Below are 18928 nucleotides of genomic sequence, written 5' to 3'. Positions count from 1 at the left end.
TATATTATAAAACTCTGTTTTACAAAGAGCTTGAGAGAAACACACACACAAACACACGTGTGTGTGTATATATATATATATATATATATACACATAAACATGTAAACAAATAATACACCAGTTATAAACCCATTTCTAACACAATCACCTTTACATGGTTGAAATCAGACAAAACTGGAAGTGTAGGGAAGAGGGGGAGAAATGAGACTCCTGGGGAATACTGGCACAATGGAGAAGCCTGTGCTGAATCCAAGGCAGCACCACTCCAGGAGAGAGGGATTCTGAGCCAAACAGCCCCACTCACTCTCCCCTCTATGTGCATCACCTGCCAAATTGCAGGGATTGTCTTTTTTATCCTGGAATTTTGTTTTTTGAAGGCTTCTGCCTGGCAGTTGTGAAGTTGTTTTTAAAGAAATCTGCATTTGCTACAACATCCAAGGCAGCTCTTTAAGCTACAAGCTAACATAACAAGGCAACAAGAAATAGGGAGTAAGGAATTTTAACTGATCCTTCTGAAAAACGAATGTTCTCAGTGAACACAAGAGTGTTGGGTCAGCTGCTGTGCCAGGAGCACCACCAAAGATGCCAAACACGAGCTGAGCCAAGGAGATGCTGCTGAATTGCTCTAAAAGAGCATCAGATCTCCCATTTTGTAGACCTAAGGAAGCAGTAGTGGGATCACACAGCTAAAAGCACATGGAAGCATGAGGATTATCCCCTGGGCACCACAGGATTGAGTTAACCAAGAAAAACACCCTTAAGCTGGGACAAATCACAGCCAAAAAGATCGATTTTACCCTTGACCGCCACAGCTCTTACTACCACTCTAATTCAAGGATTCAGGGGAAAGCCCCATCAGTCCTTACCTGTATGGAAGTGATGGAAGCTGAGTGGCCCTGTAGGACTGCCAGGGGGGCACAGGTCCTGAGGCACCACACCCTGACCACCTTGTCACAGCTGCCCGCGGCCAGCAGCGTGTTCTCGTAGTTGACGGCCATGTCCGAGATCTCGGCCGAGTGGCCCCGCAGGGTGGACAACAGGCGCCCATCGTCCGTGGCCCAGATCTTCACCAAACAGTCATCTGACCCCTGAAATGCCACAGGAATTCCCAAAGGTTACAGAAAAGATGGGATATGTTCCATGCGTGTCACACACGGATCACCGCGGACGGACAGGGAGGACAACTCCATGGGATTCCACTGAGGCAAATTTTAGGAAGAAATTCTTCCCTGTGAGGCCCTGGCACAGGTTGTTCAAAGAAGCTGTGGCTGTCCCTGGATCCCTGGAAGTGTCCAAGGCCAGGGTGGATGGGCCCTGGGATAGTGGAAGGAGTCCCTGCCCATGGCAGGGGGTGGCACTGGATGATTTTGAAAATTCCATCCCATCCAAACCATTCTGGGATTCTATGATTCTATGAACTGTGGAGCCTGGGGATGATCTTAGGGAGTCAAGGATTTCAATTTGATAAAAGAGAATCATGGAATCACAGGATGGCTTATGCTGGAAAGGGATCTATTTGGAAGGCAGGGATGCCTTCCACTGTCCCAGGTTGCTCCAAGCCCCCTCCAACCTGACTCCAGGTATAGAGCAGCCACAGCTCTTTGAGCACCTTGTGCCAGGCCCTCAGCACCCTCATAGAGAAGGATTTCTTCCCAATATCCCACCTCTCTCCTCTGGCAGTGGGAATTCCTCCTTGTCCTGCCACTCCATGCACAGGGATTAACATTAACAGCTAAAAATGCAACATGCATTTGAAATATCTGTTGATTTTTAAATATATCCAAAAGCAAGGGCATCACCACAGAAATGGATGTCAGTGCATTCTGAAGAAAAACTTAAAATAATTGTCATGTATTCACTGACACACTACAAATCCAGGAAGGTAAATTCAGTAGAAAAGCAACTTGCAGCTGAACAAAGTCACATCTCCATCTCAATCAGTGACTAAGAGGCTGTTGAGGAAAGAAATCAAACCAAACAAAGCAATCTTCGAAAAGAAAAAGGTCCAAATTTTAAACTTACTGTAAAAATTCTCCTCCCACTGCGATCAAAGGCTATGCAATAAACAGAGGAGAGGTGCCCCAAAATCCTCTTGTGCATCTTCATGTGCTGGTAGGTGGATGTTGGGAACAAGTGGCTGAAACGGCCACATCCAGTTAATTGCCTGGCAGAAAGGATATGAACTGGGAGAGAAAAAAGAAGCAAAAAGAAGAGTGAGACATGAATTTTGTCCAGAACTCAGAGTAAATAAATATTAAATCAAATATAGTATTGATTAATGACTTTATTATTAGAATCAGCAATAAATCTGAAACTCTTCCACCCTTATCAGAACATTCTGTTCAGTGTTATAAAAAGAAATCCCAATCCTGATGGAGCCTTTCAGTACCCACTACAGGCTGCACCTGCTTCCTTACCAAAAATATAAGCAGAATGAAAAGTTCCCACCACAACTGGGAGTTATTCCAATGTTCAATTCATGAACAGGTAACAGATACATTTATCCTACATGGACATGGAAAAGCTTTAAGGAAAATCTTTGAAGGAAGAAAAGAAATTTTGGAAATTTAGGAAATTACATGTTACTAGTATCAATTACAAGAAGAGTATAATAATAGTTTATTTTAAGTGGGGGTTTTTTTTGTGGTAAAAGAAGTGATAAAAAGTGATAAAAATCTTTGCCCGGAATGGCTTCCACATCACATGTGAGGGCCAAAGGACTTCCACATCCACATCCACATCCGTGCATTCCCACGGCAGTGGAATTGAAGAACAAGAAATAGGTGGCACTGATGGGAAACTCCCAGTGGAGGAATGGCAGGCAGGAGGAAGAACTGCAACCACAGCAAACTCCCTCCTGTTTCCATAGCCAGCAGCCCTTCCAAGAACAGCCTAAAACCCACCAACCCACCCTGTAAAAAAGCCTTTGACTGGATGCACAGTTTGAGACCATTTTGGGGAATTTAATTCCACCAATTTTCTCCTATTTCTATTTTCCCTAACTTATCCTCACTCACAGCACTTGAAGTTTGGATTTGAAAGTTTTGAGAGGGTTTTTCAGAGGCACTTGAGGATCTAACAGAGCTGTGCTGGTGGGTTTGTGGAGTCCCTGTGATAGCAGATCCCCTGGAGCAATTCCTTATCTTCCCCTGCACCTTGATGTGGGCTGGGCTTCACAGGAGCCCCACAAAGCTCTTTAGTGCCTTTCACTCCTTCAGCTTAGAAGTCTAGTGAAAAACTTGAGCCATGTCTTAATTGTCTCATGATATCGCCGCCAATCTACCCAAAAAAATATCAGGGAATACGTTAAAAAATTAATCTACAAAGGCAAGAAATGCCATTTCAAAGAGTTCCTAACCCATAACTCCTTGTGTAAATTGATACCATTGAAGTATTTACACATAAGCAAGGAAAAGAAATTGTTTCCAGCTTTAAAGAAAGCATTTTTGTGTCTCAGTTTTAGGCTCTGAAATGCGGATTATTTTTAATCATTCAATGCAATTGAAACATGACACAAGGGGAAAAAAGCTGCATAAAAGATGCTTGCAAAAGCCATCAGGCTCCAGCATAACCTCACCTTCCGTCAATATTTGCTTTGCATGTAAAAACACACATTCAGCAATACTAAAAAGCAAAACACACTAAAGCAAATTAATTTACTACCTACCTACTATTCAATTGATACCTAATATTATACAGGGCTGTTAAATCAAACTGTCTCCCTGAGCAAAGTAAACCTGAAATTTTACACTCTTTTTTCCTACCTCTAACACAGAGATCATGCAGTGATAAATGCTCAAGGTACCTCAGCTTTGCCTACACATTATTTTATTTACTCTTCGAGTATGACAGCTTAAAAGCTGAATTCTTAAAAAGATTACACCTCCCTTTCCCCCCACCCTGTGTGCCAACAGAGGCATGGAGTCATTCAGCAACATGGTGATTCTGCTGTGCCTTTCAAGGTTTCAACCATTTCAATACATATATATTTATATATTTAAATACATAATAACTGTATCTGTCTGTAAGCAATTTCAAATGGCTTTGAATGTTTTTTAACCACACAAAGAACTGTGTGAATCAAAAAGATATGCTCTCATGTCAAAATACTCCTAATAATCACAATATTTCCTGCGTCCCCCTGCAATCCTTCTGAACATTTGTCACTGCTGTTTGCTGTAAATCCCATGAAGGAAGCACCAAAAGGCACCAAAATCCCACAGTTTTGGCACCTCACTTTTCCAGTCGATTCCCAGCCTTGCAATCAGTTCAGCTTCAGCGGATATGAAAGTAATTTCTTTTTTTTTTTTTTTTTTTCTGTGTTTATTTCCCTATTTGCACAATGGGGATAAAACTTCTCCATCTCCCATGGATAATTACCAAATAAAAAGCTCTGTTTACGAAATGCTTCAATCAGAGACATCCAGAACTATTGTTGAGCCATGAGGAGCAACAACTTTATCAAGGCAACAGCATCTTTGGACAAAAAAAAAAACCTATCACTGCTTCAAAGGAACAAAGCAAACATTCTCCATTCCTGTATTTTTAGGAAGATTAATACACAATATCTAAATAGGGAATTACCCCCACATGACAAAAATCCCTGTCAAGTTTCCTTTCTCCAGCACAATGAAGTTATTGTCCTCCTAAGGCCCCAAAGCACTAAACCCAACAATTCCCACATGGAGAAACAGCAACTTAGTAACCCTAAAAAATTTTACTAACCTATCTCATTAACTGATGTATTTCATGCCACACTGGATGTAAGAGCTGCCAAGTCCACCCCCTCGCTACTCCCTGCCAGGAAAAACTTTCAAGACAGTTATTTCCCATAAAAAGGGAGGAGATCCAGCCTTCTTGATAAGAAAAGTTAATTTTGTCCCAACACTGAAGGACCATCTCAGCTCCTCCAACTACCAACTTGTAAAACACAGGCATTTTTCTCTATTTTTCCCCACAGTCCTTGGTCCCAGAAGGCCACACCTTGAGGAAAACTGCAGTGTTTAATGCAAGTCACATAAGCTGACAACAGCAATTCCTAAATCACAATTTACCTCACATTCTACCGCAGGTAACGGCACAATGTAAGAACCCTGGCAAGAAAGCTCACCTAGGAAGGATAAACCCCAAACCCAGCAACAACAACCCACCAGTGAAAGCTGGATTTAAAAAACAATCATCAGACAAAGCCCAGACTTCAAAGTTAAATCACAGCCTCAGAAGGAATTCAAGCATTTCAGTGAGGCAAAGTCACTGAGCAGCACCAGCTGGAATTCCTGCTCACACTAAAAACCCTTGTCTGGATCCACTTTTTGCAAGGAAAATTAGAAAACGGGAAAGCTGGTGCAAATGTTTGTTTTAAAATCAGTTTCTCAGGGGTGATGAGCTCCTGTCAGACTGTTTCACCTTTGCAAGAAGCAGCGTGACTTTGTAATGAGGACCTGGATTTTGCCCTCATCACAAATCCGAGCAGGGATCGGGTACCACTCCTGGGAGAGACACAAGGTTTCATTGGAATGCCAGGAAACAAACACAGTTGGCTCTCACATGGAAAACACCTTCTCAGAGAGTGGCTGTGTGGCCACAAAGAGCCTGGACCCAGGAAAAGCAGCGAAAGCACAGCATGTTCCAGCTCTGGGAGCTGCTGACCTCATGGAACTCATTTCCAGCACAACCATCATCGATTCCTGACCTCATCCCAGCGCTGCTCCTTGGCAGGCCCAAGGTGGCTGCATCACCTTGCTGTGAATTTCCACCCAGCTGAAATGCTTATTCACCGAGACTGTGCTGAAAACCTTCTGCTTCCCAATTTTGTGGTTTTTTCACTAACAATAGCTGCCCACAGAAAGATTTCCATCCTCAGGTTAGAGCAGCTCTCAAAGAGTGAAAAAACCTTCTTTCTAATCTGCTCTGAGCTGCCTGCAAAAAAACAAAACAAAACAAAACAAAACAAAACAAAACAAAACAAAAACCAACAAAAAACCAACCCCGACAAAATCGAAGTAGCATCAAAAGCAGCTTTATCAAAGGGGAATCACTCCCAGTCCTGAGGTACTGCATGACCAGTCTTTCCACTTTCTGTCTGGAAGAGCACAATGGGAGCCCTGAAAGTTCCACTACAGCAAAAGCTGCCCAGAAAGGCTGGAGCAGACTCTCCTCCTCCTCCATGCCATCCTGTTGGCAGCAGGAAGCTCTGTGCCAGTGTTTTCCCTCCCTGTCCCGCTCCAGATCACCACAGCCCCAACACACAGGCACCACATCCCTGGGAATGACTTCCACAGCTCAGCACTTTCCCAGAGACTCCCCCAGCCAGAAGATGCCCAGCTCTGCACAAACACGATGGGAAAAGGCAACACGGATTTCCTGCTCCAGTTCCAGCGTTAAATAAAAAGTGCAGGACTTTTTATTTTGGATTATGGACCACGAGGTCCCATCCCAACCACATGGGAAGGAAACCACTGCAACTCCCAACTCCTGCAGCTGGGCCCTCCCAGCTGATCCCATCAGCGACCCCATTCTCTCAGCATTTATGGTGGAAAGCTTAAATCCTTATCACTGGAAGGGAAACGATGTGAGAATGCTCCTGGCTGCTCATTCTATACCTTATTTACCACTTTGCACAGGTACTTAAACAATCCTGAACACTCCTGAATACACATTAATGGGTGTCTTTTACTTCAGCCCAACTCCTTCAGCAAGTAATTCCAGAAAAATCCATCTGCCTGAGTCAGCACAGTGTGGGAATTCACAGTTATGCCAAAATACCAAAGAGGTCGGGCACACTTCATCTTGTACTTAATACACACACACTGCAGAATCTCTGGCTAGCAGCACTCACCAGGAAAAAAACACCCATTTTGCACAAACAGACACAGAATTTTTTGACCTCCTCTTCAGGATGAACAAGGAAACCCAAAATCAAACTCCTGCCTGAAGTCAAATTGTTATTTTAATATTTATGCACATTTTCCTCTCTTAATAGTAGTTTTTGTAGCTACACCAAGCACTGTATTCTTCAGGAATCAATACTTATATAAATGATTTCCTGGCTATGAAAGACCCTTTTCCATATAACACCTTTGCATTTCTCAAAAAAAAAACCAAAAAAAAAAAAACCAAAAAAAAAACAATTAGAAAAACACCCAAACAAAAAAAAATTATTCTGCTTTTTAATTCACTAAATAGTTACCAAGCAAGCAGCACAGTCCTTTGCCATGAAAGCATGACAAATGCTGAAGTCCAATCTGCCATGATGCCTCATTAATAATACCACATATTCCAAAAACACCCAGTCTGATGAAAGAATTGATCCAAGAATCCGTGCAGAAATACAACCAGAGGAGTTGTGTTCAATAAATCTACAATTCAGACTATTAGTAATCCATCAGCACAACTGCTCACAGTAAAGTACTGCAGAACCAGCCTAAAATAATAAATACACAGATAGGGTAGAAACAGAAAACTGCCAGCACCATCCCTGTTTCTCCAAGGGGAGGGAGGATCTGCAGTGAAAGGACTCCCTGACAAACCAGGAAAATGTATCCATTTGCACAGAGATAAAATGCCCTAAAAAGAAACAAACCAGGATTTACTTTTATGCCTGCAAGAATCAATTTTTTTTTTTGCTATAAAAGCAGTTAATGAAAGTTCAAACCATACAAGGCAAACACTTGAGTTTATATAAAACAGAGCAGCTCTGTGATGAGATGTAAGCTGAGAGCCCACATATATCTGAGTTTTATACAAGTTCTTTATCTAATTGTGTGGACAACTGAGGCTGAAGGAACACAAATGTTGCTTTGGTGATTATTTCCTTTTTGGAGAGGGATGTTGCAAGCAGTCTGTTTTCTGTCATAATCCAACTGAAAGGAATTCTTGAGTCAAAAAAGTTCCCTGGGAGCCAGACACTTTGTTCTGGCTAGGATTCCATGATGATTCCAGGATTCTATGCTCCGGTGACCATGCCCATCCTATCTTACAACCACATGTATGTATTGTGGAAGCATATCATAAAAAATACTCCAGCCCATTGTCCTCCAAACAACCATGCAAAACATGGCTACACACAACGTGGAAAATCCAAGCCTGAATAACACAAAAAAATATCCTATTGTCAGGGAGAGACCTATTTTAGATTAATTAATCATGAAATGTCAGAGAAAACATTAATGCAAACCCAGAGTAGTGTTTTAGTCAGTGAGAGGAACTTTCTGTGGGACAGGAAGAAATACAGAGAGGAGAAAAGGAGCTTTTGTGGACTTCCAGACTCACCCACGTTTGGTGGTTTCCCGTAGTTCACCGGGAGTTCGGGGGGTCGGCCCCTGTGCAGAGCTGCAAATGCAGATCCTTTCCATAGTGTGTGTCTGAAGTCTGCACCAGCAAGAGTGACAAGGGACAAGAAATAATCAATACGTTAAATAATCAAGAGATCAAGCACCGCTCCCACCAACCCAGAACAAGATCTGTCTGATGAAACAGTTTGTCAGATTCCTCACTGAAAGACTGAGATTCTGACTTCAGCTCCTCAGCAGTGTCACTGTAAATGGTTTCAACTTATATGTGCTTAATTCGGGTGATTATTGACTCTAAATCCATGGAGAGAAAAAGTGAATTTAAAAAGTGGGTGCACTTTATATTGAGGCCCAACTGAACTCTGCCATGTTTTCCTTCTGCAATGCCAACACTTAAAGCACTTCTGCTTAGGAACTGCACATTTGAGATTTCACATTTTGCTGCCTAAAAGTGAGAGAAGTGAGGGTTTTTTCCAATAAATCTGTTTTCCTGCAATATGTGGCAATGTGCCCTCCTTTCAGATTGTCCTCTGCACCCCACTCCCCACCCAAAAAAAATCATTGTTTTAAAGTGAAGAGTGTTCTCTTTAAAGACTCTCCAGCCCGCTGCTGCCAACTGGCCTCAGAGAGGCTCCTCTCTAGAACAATAGTGATTTTTCTGAGACTGTTCAAAGTGCCTCAGAAATTAGACCTGGATTTCTTCCATTTCTGGCCATCTGGAGGGAGAGAAATGAGCTTCCACGGTGAGTAAGTGCTGAAACAGAAGGACAGTGCCGCAGGTTGGTGGATCTGTGTAGCACCGTGTAGGTCTCTGAACATAAAGTGCACAAGCTGAGGTGACTCAGAGACTCCTGAGAGCACCTTCTGATTAAACCCCAAACTGCTGCACAGAGTATTAAATGATACTCATTAAAAACAGCATTCAGACTTCCTAAAATAGATCCATCCACCTAAACCCTTCTGTTCCCCTGCAAAAAAATGTTTATTTTCTCTTTACATTTTGCTGCTGTTTGCTTCTAAGCTGCAAACTGAGTGTGAAAGGAAGGAATGTTCCTCTGCAAACCTGAATTTCTGCACCTAATTACAGCAAAGCACAGGCAAAACAAGACTCAGTCCCAAAACTCTGTAGGGCAACGTGTTTGGGAACAGCTCATCCCTCCAGGAGATATCCAATGGATCAGCAGATGCTCGTCAGCATCACGGTGACTTCACAGGATGTGAAGGGAATTCACAGGGAATTAAGTGCTCAACTGCCACCAAAACAGGAAGGTCCTGCTCTGCTATCCCTCCTCCTCTCCCAGGATGATGCTCCTCCTCCTGTGTCACCTCCAGCCCTGTGATCCTTTTCCACCAGCTCATTTAACTCACTACAACAAATTTTGCAACATCTCCGCTCTCTGAATCAGCACATCACAGGATCAAGGAAGTTCTGGCTCCTGCAGGGAAGGAAGTGGCAGGGGCATGGAGTGAGGAGGGAAGGAGGAATCACTTCAATAGCAGATGGCTTTCAGATCTCTTTAGTTCTAACACAAAACTGCTCTCAGGATCATTCTCTCAAGCAGAGAGAGTTTTTCAAAGGGAAAAGGACTGGTGCTCTCTTCATGAAAGGAATGGGGGCTTTTAAATTAACTTGATGCAAGGACAAGCAGGAATTGTCACTGAGGAATCAGCCTGGCCTTCTGCTACTCCCTAAATGCTGCCTCAGATGCCACCACCCTGTCCTGTGCCTGCACAGGCAGGCAGTCAAAGAATGGAAAAAGCCAGGCTGAAAAATAGCCCAGCTCAGTGATTTTAGACACAGATGTGTGTAAAAATATATGGAAAAAAATGGCATTTTTCAGATGCATCAAACCCCTAATCCCATTCACATCATTTACACAAACACCAACACACTGGGGAAGGAGGCAGAGGAAGTAACAAGATCAGGCAACTGTAGGCAAGAATTGCTTAAAATGGCATTTTCAACCCAAGAAAATATATCCAACAGGGCCAGCAAAAACTGCATTTTAGGAAGAAAAAAGCTGGCAAGCACAGGAGACAAAGCAGGGCAAATGCAAACACACAGATATCCCAACAAGAATGGCAACAAAAGGGGGGTTAATCAGTAAAACAGAATTCAAGCCCAGATAAATTGAGAATCTTACCTTTTGCTGCCCTCAGGAGAGACTGGCGCCCAACACCCAGCAAAGTCTGCACCCCCAGGACACTCTGGGGGATTTCCTTGTCCAAGAGGGGTCCAAGTCTCTCACAGATCCTAAGAAGATAATCCGGAGGGATGTGTGCATTGACAGCCACCTAAACACACAAACAGCACAGACATTTGAAAACTGCTTTATTTTTCCTTCTGCTGGTAGTACTTTGCTTCATACTGAAGTGTAAAGTTACTGCAACCAAGCCTAAACCCCCTGAAAATCCCCTCAACATTAATTATACTGCATTTTAAAGTGGAGTGTTGCAAAAGCCACACCAGAAATTTCAGGTTGTAACAGATTAATTGTAAATTTAGGATATCCCTTAATAAGAAACAAAACCACCCAGTGTGTTGCCCTGCTAAAACAACTTTTTTTAAACCTTTTTTACCTTTTGGTTCATTCTCTTCCCATTTTTTGCTTAACTGAAACACCTTTGCATTGACATCACTGTATGAAGCACATGTGCAAAAGAATAAAAACCTTAAAAATTACCTAAAATCCCTAAAATCAATACTCAGTCTCCACACTTCCCAGCTCCTGGGAGTAGGTATCTTTAAGACCCACATGTGTAGGCTCCAATTTTGTCATATTGGGAGAACATCCTTTATTTTCCCCTTTGGACAGAGACTGAGTGACAACAGTTTTTCTGACAGTCTGTTCAAACAACAAATAAATTGTGCCTCGTTATCCAGAATGTCCTGCACTGCCTGTCTGCCATATTTACAAACTGGCAGGAAAAGCTGCTCATCAGAGCTCCTGTGACACAGGACACACAGCTCCATCCACCTCTTTCCATGGATCAACTCCTACCATCCCAGGGATGTGCTCAGCTCCTGCCCCAGCACACCAGAGGGAGGGAGTGCCAGGCATCAGGAAGAAGGAGAAGGTCTGTAATTCCCTCAGCCCTGCTGCCAAAACATTGTTCACTCAACTGTGTCATCAAACAGATTATTAGCACACGTCGTTGGGAATGTTTTTATTCTAATTGGGAATAGCAGTGGAGCTACAGGACCAGCACAGCCAGGCAGGGCTGGATAATGTCACCACCTGCACCATGAGATGGATTAAGACTGTCCCATAATTCAGATTTTAACCAAAAAGAAAAGGGAAATATATTTAATTAAATATACAAATTACCAGTTAATTAAAAGGGACTAAAAACTCTTCCAATGTGAATGGAACTCTTGGAGAAGAGACAGGTTCCTCCCTCTACTCATCCCTCAGTCACTGCTGGTTAAAAAATCACCTCATCAGTCATGATGAATCTAAAGATCCAAAATCATCATTTTTTCAGGGCAGGAATGAGAAACCTGATGAGTGCATTACCATGTTCTCATTCCAAGACTTTTCATCCTGTGAGTGAGCATCAAGGAATGACCCTGTGAATGCTCTCCAGCACTGACAGGTTTCTCCAGTCATTTTAGCTTTTTTCCCTAAAATCAGAGTTCTGAAATTATATTGGCACCTTCCTACTGGAAAAACCAGTGAATTTCAGTGTATGAGCATGAATTGTCTCTCACTGTAAATTCACTGTAAATTATGGAATATAACAGAAGTTGAAATGAGAGAAAAGGATTATCCAAACTTTGGTATTTGCCTCTGACTCATTCCTGAAAAACTGTAAATGTGTTTGTGCTACAAAATATTTTATGATGCTGCAGCAGCCTCCCTTCAGTGTGTAAGATTTCTGAAAGGGAAGTTCTAGAGAGAGAATGTGCAGTTAAGTAAAATCTGAATATGAAATTCTTACTTCCATCTCTGATAACCAGCAACAAGCCCCTCAGTCACCAACTGCCAACACACAGTAATGTATAAACATTCAGATTAAAAGATCAAAAAGACCAGCCAAGAAGCTCTGAAGTTTTACTTCCAGAGCACCAAAAAAACCCAAACCATACCATTCTCACTGGAAATGTAAAAAATCCAAACCATTTTCCCAGTGTAGCACAGCAAACACTCCCCTGTTCACCCTGGAGCTGGTTTGGGAGTTTCACCATATTCTGTGCCTAGGAAGGTGAAGAATTAAACCTGGCAGCAAATATCCCAGTGCAGAGACAGAGCCCAAGGTGTTCCACAAGCACTCCTGACTACCTCCAAAATGGAAAAAAGACTTGGTGGCTTGAAGATGAAAGCACAGTTTTAAAGGAAATAGCAAAGAGCAAACACTGACACACGTGGGACCCGACAGCATTCCCTGATCTCACTTCTTCCCCTGCACATTTCCTTGTTTCTACAACCCACAACAGCCCCAAATAAGCAGCCCTTAATCTGAATATTAGCACTGCTGTTACTAACAAACAGCTCCATAGGCAGGCAGCAAGAGCAGCAAATTCCCCTGGTGATTTTTTTCCATAATAACTTCCAGAAAAAAATGCTTAAATCACAGCCCAGAGCTAAACAAGCAATTCTATTTTCAGGTTCCCAGAAGAACTTGAATCAAAAATCCTTCTTTTCACCTCTGAGAGAGTTGTAAATGGATTTTAAGTATTTTTCTAGAACATGAAGCTGCAAACATTCAGCTGAAAAAAACGTTTCCCGATCAGATTTTCCTTAAAAGAGGGATGGAAAAAGGCAAAGGTGCAGCTACACCTCTTAGTGTGTGCTTGTCCATATCCCACGTCACAAAATGAAACAGCAGCAAGGATATTATCAGCTCCTCAAATATTTTAGAAAATATTTTGAAATATAATTAGAAAATATTTTAGAAAATAATCAGAAAACTGGAAAAAATCAGACATGAGTACTGCAAGCCCAAACCATGCAAGTTAAAATAATGCAGAGCTGAAAACGTGCTAAGTGAGAACAAATGCTGCATCTTGGGATAAATCATAAAGAAAATATGTTTTGTTGCCCTAGGAAGTGAAAAACCCTATAAAAGTTAAAATATGAGAGCACAAGAATGCAACAGAACCAGATGAGTTCTCTGACACAGTAACCACACAGGTACAACGGATCTAAAAAGTGAAAGATTAAGTGAAGCTAATCTATTCTTTTTAAAAAACTCTCCCAGTCCGGACTGCTTGAGCCAGGCTGAGATAAGCTGCTCCAGTGATAAGCACAAGGAAAGAACTATTAGTGAAGTCACATCAGGGCTGGGAGAAATTCAACCCCTAAACCTGTTCATGGTCCTGTGGTTGGAGCATCCCCTCAGAGCCCACGAGCAGAGTCCTCCATGGAGCTGGGACAAGCAACTTCTTGATCCCTGAAACAAAATCCCCTGGTGTGACTGATCCCAGCTTGGACAATGCCTTCAGGACAGGATGGGATTCTTGGAGTGTCTGAGCAGGGACAGGAGCTGGATTTGATGATCATTGTGGGTCCCTTCCAAGTCAGGAATCTGTGATTCTACAGCTGCTGACAACTCCTCCTCCAAGGAAGGTTTCAATACATGGGGAACAAACAACCAAAAAAACTCTTTGTGATTACTACTTAAAGTAAGATGTCTGTTTTGACAGAGATGGGAACCAGGGAGCTCTGGGAACCATTTCTTTTGGGAAGCCCAGTGGAACACCTCTTCAAAGCACAGACTGGAGGCAGGAGCTGCAGACTGGAACGAGGCAGCGACGCGGCCCTTCGGAGACTGCTCTGTCCCCAGTCCTGCTGGGCAGGCCCAGCTGGGCCTCAGCAGTGGATTTCTCTCCTCCAGGTAGTCATCCAACACTTCCCTCATTTGCCAAAATAACCATCGATTAAGAATCAATTGACAACTGTATCAAAAAGCAGTGGAGGAGGCCAAGAGGCCGAGGCAGCTGAGCAAGCAGGAAACTACCGACGACCTCAAATAGGGAATCTCAGCAAAAGGAAGCTCAGACACTGGACCTGCACAAGATGCCAACAATGTGCAAATAGACTGGAATTAAAACAGCCTTTACCCACTGGGGTCCCTGGAGAGAACAGGTTGGAACGACCATGCTACCAGATGACATTTTCCTGAGGTGACAAAACCATAACATCTCTGCTCTGCTAATGCTGGGATTGGCAGGATCTATAAATACCAGCACCTCGGACTCAGGGCTAGTTTTAAATCAATGCAGATGGGCAAGGCAGGAACTCGGAGCCAAATCCCATAAGCTGTTCCATACCAGCACAGCCGCCCATGGATGCAAATTCCCCACTGTCCAACAACAGCTGATTTTCTGTTTTGCCTGGAACTACATGTTTTTCAGCACAAAGACCAAACCAGGCTGAGCCAGAAGACTCAGCCCATCAGAAAGTTCTTAAAACCAGAGCAGAGCCAGTCACCTTTATCAGGAATAAACAAAGATAATGTGGAACAGCAGGTCACTGGAGACTGTGCTGATAATCAGAGTCGTTCAGCTCGACTCATCTGTACAGCAGCTGACTCCACACCGAGCTGCTGTGGCTCATTTAAAACCAGAGCACTAATTGCCTGCAAGTTGGACACACTTCAGACCTTCAAAAGGCCGGGCTGGATGGTGCTTGGAGCAACCTGGTGCAGTGGAAAGTGTCCCTGCCCATGACAGGGGGTGGAATGGGATGGGCTTGAAGGTCCCTCCCAACCCACACTAGTCTGGGATTCTGTGATTCACCGACCCTCCCCTTTACAAACACATCTCATGTCTCAAGACCACCAGCAGTCAGTGAGAAAGTAAAACCACTGTGGAGTACACCTGGAGAATTCAGCCTGGAGAAGAGGGAACTGAGGGGAGTCATCGGGGACTGCAGCTCCTCCTGAGGGGCAGCTCCAATCTCACTCCTTGAGAGGGAACAGGACTCAAGGAATGGCTGGAAGTGTATCAGGGACATTTAGGTGGAGATCAGGGAAAGGTTCTTCCCCCAGAGGGTGCTGGCACTGCCCAGGCTCCCAGTGCACAGCCCCAAGGCTGCCAGAGCTCCAGGAGGGTTTGGAAACGCTCCCAGGGATGCACAGGGTGGGAATGTTGGGGTGTCTGTGCAGGGCCCGGAGCTGGACTGATGGTCCTGTGTGTCCCTTCCAGCTCAGGATACTCTGTGGCTCTGGTTACCTAGACAGGCAGCCACATGCTGGAGGCAAAAAAGTGTTCCAACGTGAAAATAAACAGGAAAAACAAAGGGAACACAAATGCACATAAACTTGCATTCTGTGTGGTTTTGCTCCATAGGTGCAATTCTTATTAGCGTGTCTTAAATTACTCGTCTGCCCTGTGATACCTGATATTTAAAGTAAAAGATTAAGTTTATTAAAAAAAAGAAAAAAAAAGGAACAAAGAAATCTCAGTGAGCTTTCAGATCCTGCCTAAAAACGTGAGTGAAGTGGGAGTAAACATTCCCTAGATAAAAACCATCCAGTGGCCATTGGGCTGCTCCATCTTTATCACTCCCAAAAGCCCAGGAGCAGTAACAACGTACTCAGTGGTCACAGTATTGGCATATTTTCTGAAAAACACCACTCGGAACCAGAACAGCCACACTGAGGACGGAAAACAAAGCTGAAACACCAGAACAAGAAATACTCTGTCTGAATATTGGGCAAACAAACAAATCAGAATTCTCTGGGTTGTAAACCCTCACGAATTCAATTACCTGCCTGACCAGAGCAGCTAAACCACCCAGCTGAGATTGTAAATGATTCTGGGTTTCTGGCTGTAAAAAGTAGAAATGGGTTGAAAAAAACCCCTTTACCTCCAACTGCTGGCATCTCCAATTTAATTTTGGTTCATTATGTGCCTGAGATAATTAAAATGAAGGTCGGAGTGCTTTGTGTCCTTCACAACCCTGGCTCTGTTCTGAACATGGCATTCAGACATCCAGCCAGCCCTGAAGTCGAGGAGCTCAGGTTAATAAACAATCATATGCAGCCAAAAGTCCAAATTCCAAACACAGCAAACCCTAAGCAATGAGGGAGAAAAGGCCTTTCTTCAATATCCTTAACACTCTGAGGATTCACAGACAGAAACTCAGCTCATCCCACCTGGCATCAACCTGTCTCACTGTAATGATTCATTTATAATCCTGGTCCTTACTGTAAACCATGAGAAACAGTTAAATAATACTAGATACAAGGGTAAACTAAAAGTATTGGTTAATGCTGATTAGTTTAAGACACAAGAAAAAAAAAATTAATTATGATATGAGTTTATACAGAAATAAATTTCCCATTAACTCCAAAACTCACTTCAAAATGTTTTTTCTCTCATTTCTGAAATGTTAAAGAAAAGTGCATGTTCACACACACATTAAAAAAAAAAAAAAAAAAATTTAAGGTTTTAAGGCTTTCATATCTGTGCCAAAGAGAATGAAAGGAAAAACATTACACGTTAATCAAAGTGATACGCAAAACCACCGTCTGACACCAGACTTCACAGTGGCACTGCTAATATTCCTCCTGGATATTGGGTGCAGTACCACGCTAAACCTGAGACAGCCCACAGTTAGGTTTCAGATTCTCTAGGAAGACCATAGAGCACCAAAATCTACTGAATGCAGAACTTATTCTATATCTGCTCACTCAATTTAGAATTAAATTTCCTAGTTCCAGAATCACCCACAAGAGGTGTGAGGAATCCCAGCTTCCACCCGAAATTCTGCATAGGCTTTAGAAAGGGAAAGGCAGCTGGTCCAAAGGTCTCCCCTGGGCACAAGGAGTTCTGTCCACACCTGAGCTCTTATAATGCTGCTAAAGTGGGAAACAGCTCCTGAGCCAGATGCAGAGGAGTTTGAGCAACAGTCATGGCAAAATCCCAGGTCACGATTGCACCATGGAGCCGGGAGAGGCCAGGACGTGCTTTCCATTCCTCCCAGGTGAGTGCCAGCGCTGGGCACAGGTACCAATGCTACAAACGCTGTAAGTTTACAGCCTCCCAGCTGCAAAGTGCTACATCAGCGCCACACGTCATTGCCCAGAGCTCCCAGAAGTGAAACCAAGGCCGCCTGGACCCTTTGGAAAAGGACTGGAACAGCTTCGGTTTTGTCATTTTCACACAGACACATCTGGGGGTGCGGGGCCAAGGGCCACCCCCACCCCCGGCCTTGCGGAGGGACTGACCTTCCTCAATGACACACATTCAGAGGGTTTAGCACTCAGCAAAAGCAACCACTCCGTGTATTTCACCGGCATTTAACAGCCACAACACTACACTTCCTAACCCCTCCTTTCCTGCCTGACAGCAGGCCCAGACGCCGCGGAGAGGGGCGGGTTTCGCGCAGGCCGCCGCAGGCCGGGAATCCCTGACCCAGCCCGGCAGCGCCGGGCCCGGCGGCACGTCCGGCACGTCCCCGCCGCCGGGCCGCGGCAGCGCGGCAGCTGCCGCCTCACATCGCCGCGCAGCGCTCTCCGCGTTGTAAGGCGCAGCGCCATTGGCCGCGCCGGGCCCCGGTGCGTGCCCTCGGATAACCCCCGGCCCCACAATAGCGCGGCGCGGCCGCTCCGCCGGTGCCACCGGGCGGCCCACGGGGGTCTCACCGGCAGCCCCCGGCCCCGCCGCGCCTCAGCTCCCTGCCCGCCCCTCCGCTCCGCACCCCGCGGCCCGCCGCGGCCTCGGCGGGGCGCACCCCCGCAGCTCTGGTGGGGGGGGAAACACACAAACGGGGCGAGGGGGGGGACGCGGCGCCCGGTGCGGCAGCGGCGGCGCGAGGGGCGGAGGGAAGTTGTCGGAAAAGTCAAGAGTGAAACTTGTCTCACCAGGTCCTCGAAGCTCCGGCGGTGCTCCTTGCCCTGCCAGTCCAGGCGCCGCGGAATGAGCTGCGGGAGGGACACGGGGACGGGGGCGGCCGTCAGAGCCCGAGCGACCCCTCCCCGGGGAGCGGCCCCCGGTGCCCGCCCGCGCCCCCCCGAGATGGAGCCCCCCCGGCCGCTGCCCCCGGCCCCGCCGCGGGGCAGCCGCGCTCCCGCCGGGTGTCCCGGACGGAGATGGGCTGGGTTAGACGGGGCAGGGCAAACGCCGACCCCGCCGTCCCGAGGGCTTCCCCCGTCCCGCCGGGGCAGGCGCCTCACCTGGTGCTCCTCCAGCTCCTCCACCAGTACCTGGGGACAGAGGGACACACAGAAACACACAAAGAACGTGAGTCCGGCGACCGCAGCGCAGCGGCTCCGCCGCCCCGTCCCGTCCAGTCCCGTCCCGTCCCGTCACCGCCCGCCCGGCCCGGCCGGAGCGCCGGCTCCGCGCTCACCTGGGCGGATTTCTTGCAGGGTCCGGACTGCAGGAACCGTGCGATCAGGTAGTAGAGCTCTGCGGAGGGGCGGGGGAGAGCGGGTTAGACACGGTTAGAACGGAGGGAGTGCGGAGCGCAGCCCCCGCCGCCAGCGATACCCACCGGCTTCCAGCTGGGTCGGGGCGGCCGCCGCCGCCATCCTCCTCGGGAGGGGGAGGGGAGGTGGCGGATGGCGCCCCGGGGGGACTCGGCTCCTAGTGCGGGCGCAGCCTCATGCCGGAGCGGCGGTGCCGGTGCGGGGCGCGGGTCCCGGTGCGGGTGCGGGCGCGGGTCCCGCCCGCTCCCCTTGTGCTG

General features: G+C 45.8%; 1 protein-coding gene and 1 long non-coding RNA gene across 7 annotated transcripts in view; one reads left to right on the top strand and one right to left on the bottom strand.

Annotated features, from left to right (window-relative positions):
• Positions 1 to 18908, bottom strand: part of BRWD3 (bromodomain and WD repeat domain containing 3) — a 50284-nt gene extending 31376 nt beyond the window's left edge. For 2 of the 3 annotated variants that reach the window (XR_005956650.1, XM_041485367.1), the window contains exons 1-7: positions 18737 to 18908; positions 18593 to 18651; positions 18105 to 18446; positions 10436 to 10586; positions 8272 to 8370; positions 2023 to 2183; positions 867 to 1088 (exon numbers count right to left, since the gene is read on the bottom strand). Coding sequence is in view for 2 of the 3 variants with exons in the window: in XM_041485367.1 (XP_041341301.1) it covers positions 867 to 1088; positions 2023 to 2183; positions 8272 to 8370; positions 10436 to 10586; positions 18105 to 18446; positions 18593 to 18651; positions 18737 to 18773 (1071 nt within the window). In the remaining variant the exon portion in view is untranslated. The remainder of the gene's footprint in view (positions 1 to 866; positions 1089 to 2022; positions 2184 to 8271; positions 8371 to 10435; positions 10587 to 18104; positions 18447 to 18592; positions 18652 to 18736) is intronic. The other variant, XM_041485368.1, reaches the window with a different exon arrangement.
• LOC121363225 overlaps positions 18439 to 18928 on the top strand; it is a 21009-nt gene continuing 20519 nt past the window's right edge. For all 4 annotated transcript variants that reach the window (XR_005956654.1, XR_005956653.1, XR_005956651.1 and 1 more), the window contains exon 1: positions 18439 to 18640. This is a non-coding gene — a long non-coding RNA (uncharacterized LOC121363225). The remainder of the gene's footprint in view (positions 18641 to 18928) is intronic.

Source organism: Pyrgilauda ruficollis, unplaced genomic scaffold (genome assembly GCF_017590135.1).
Source record: "Pyrgilauda ruficollis isolate IOZ18807 unplaced genomic scaffold, ASM1759013v1 scaffold7, whole genome shotgun sequence".
In the NCBI taxonomy this organism is placed as follows: domain Eukaryota; kingdom Metazoa; phylum Chordata; class Aves; order Passeriformes; family Passeridae; genus Pyrgilauda; species Pyrgilauda ruficollis.
The sequence above is the reverse complement of the archived record's forward strand: the minus strand, read 5'-3'. Positions and strand labels throughout refer to the sequence as shown.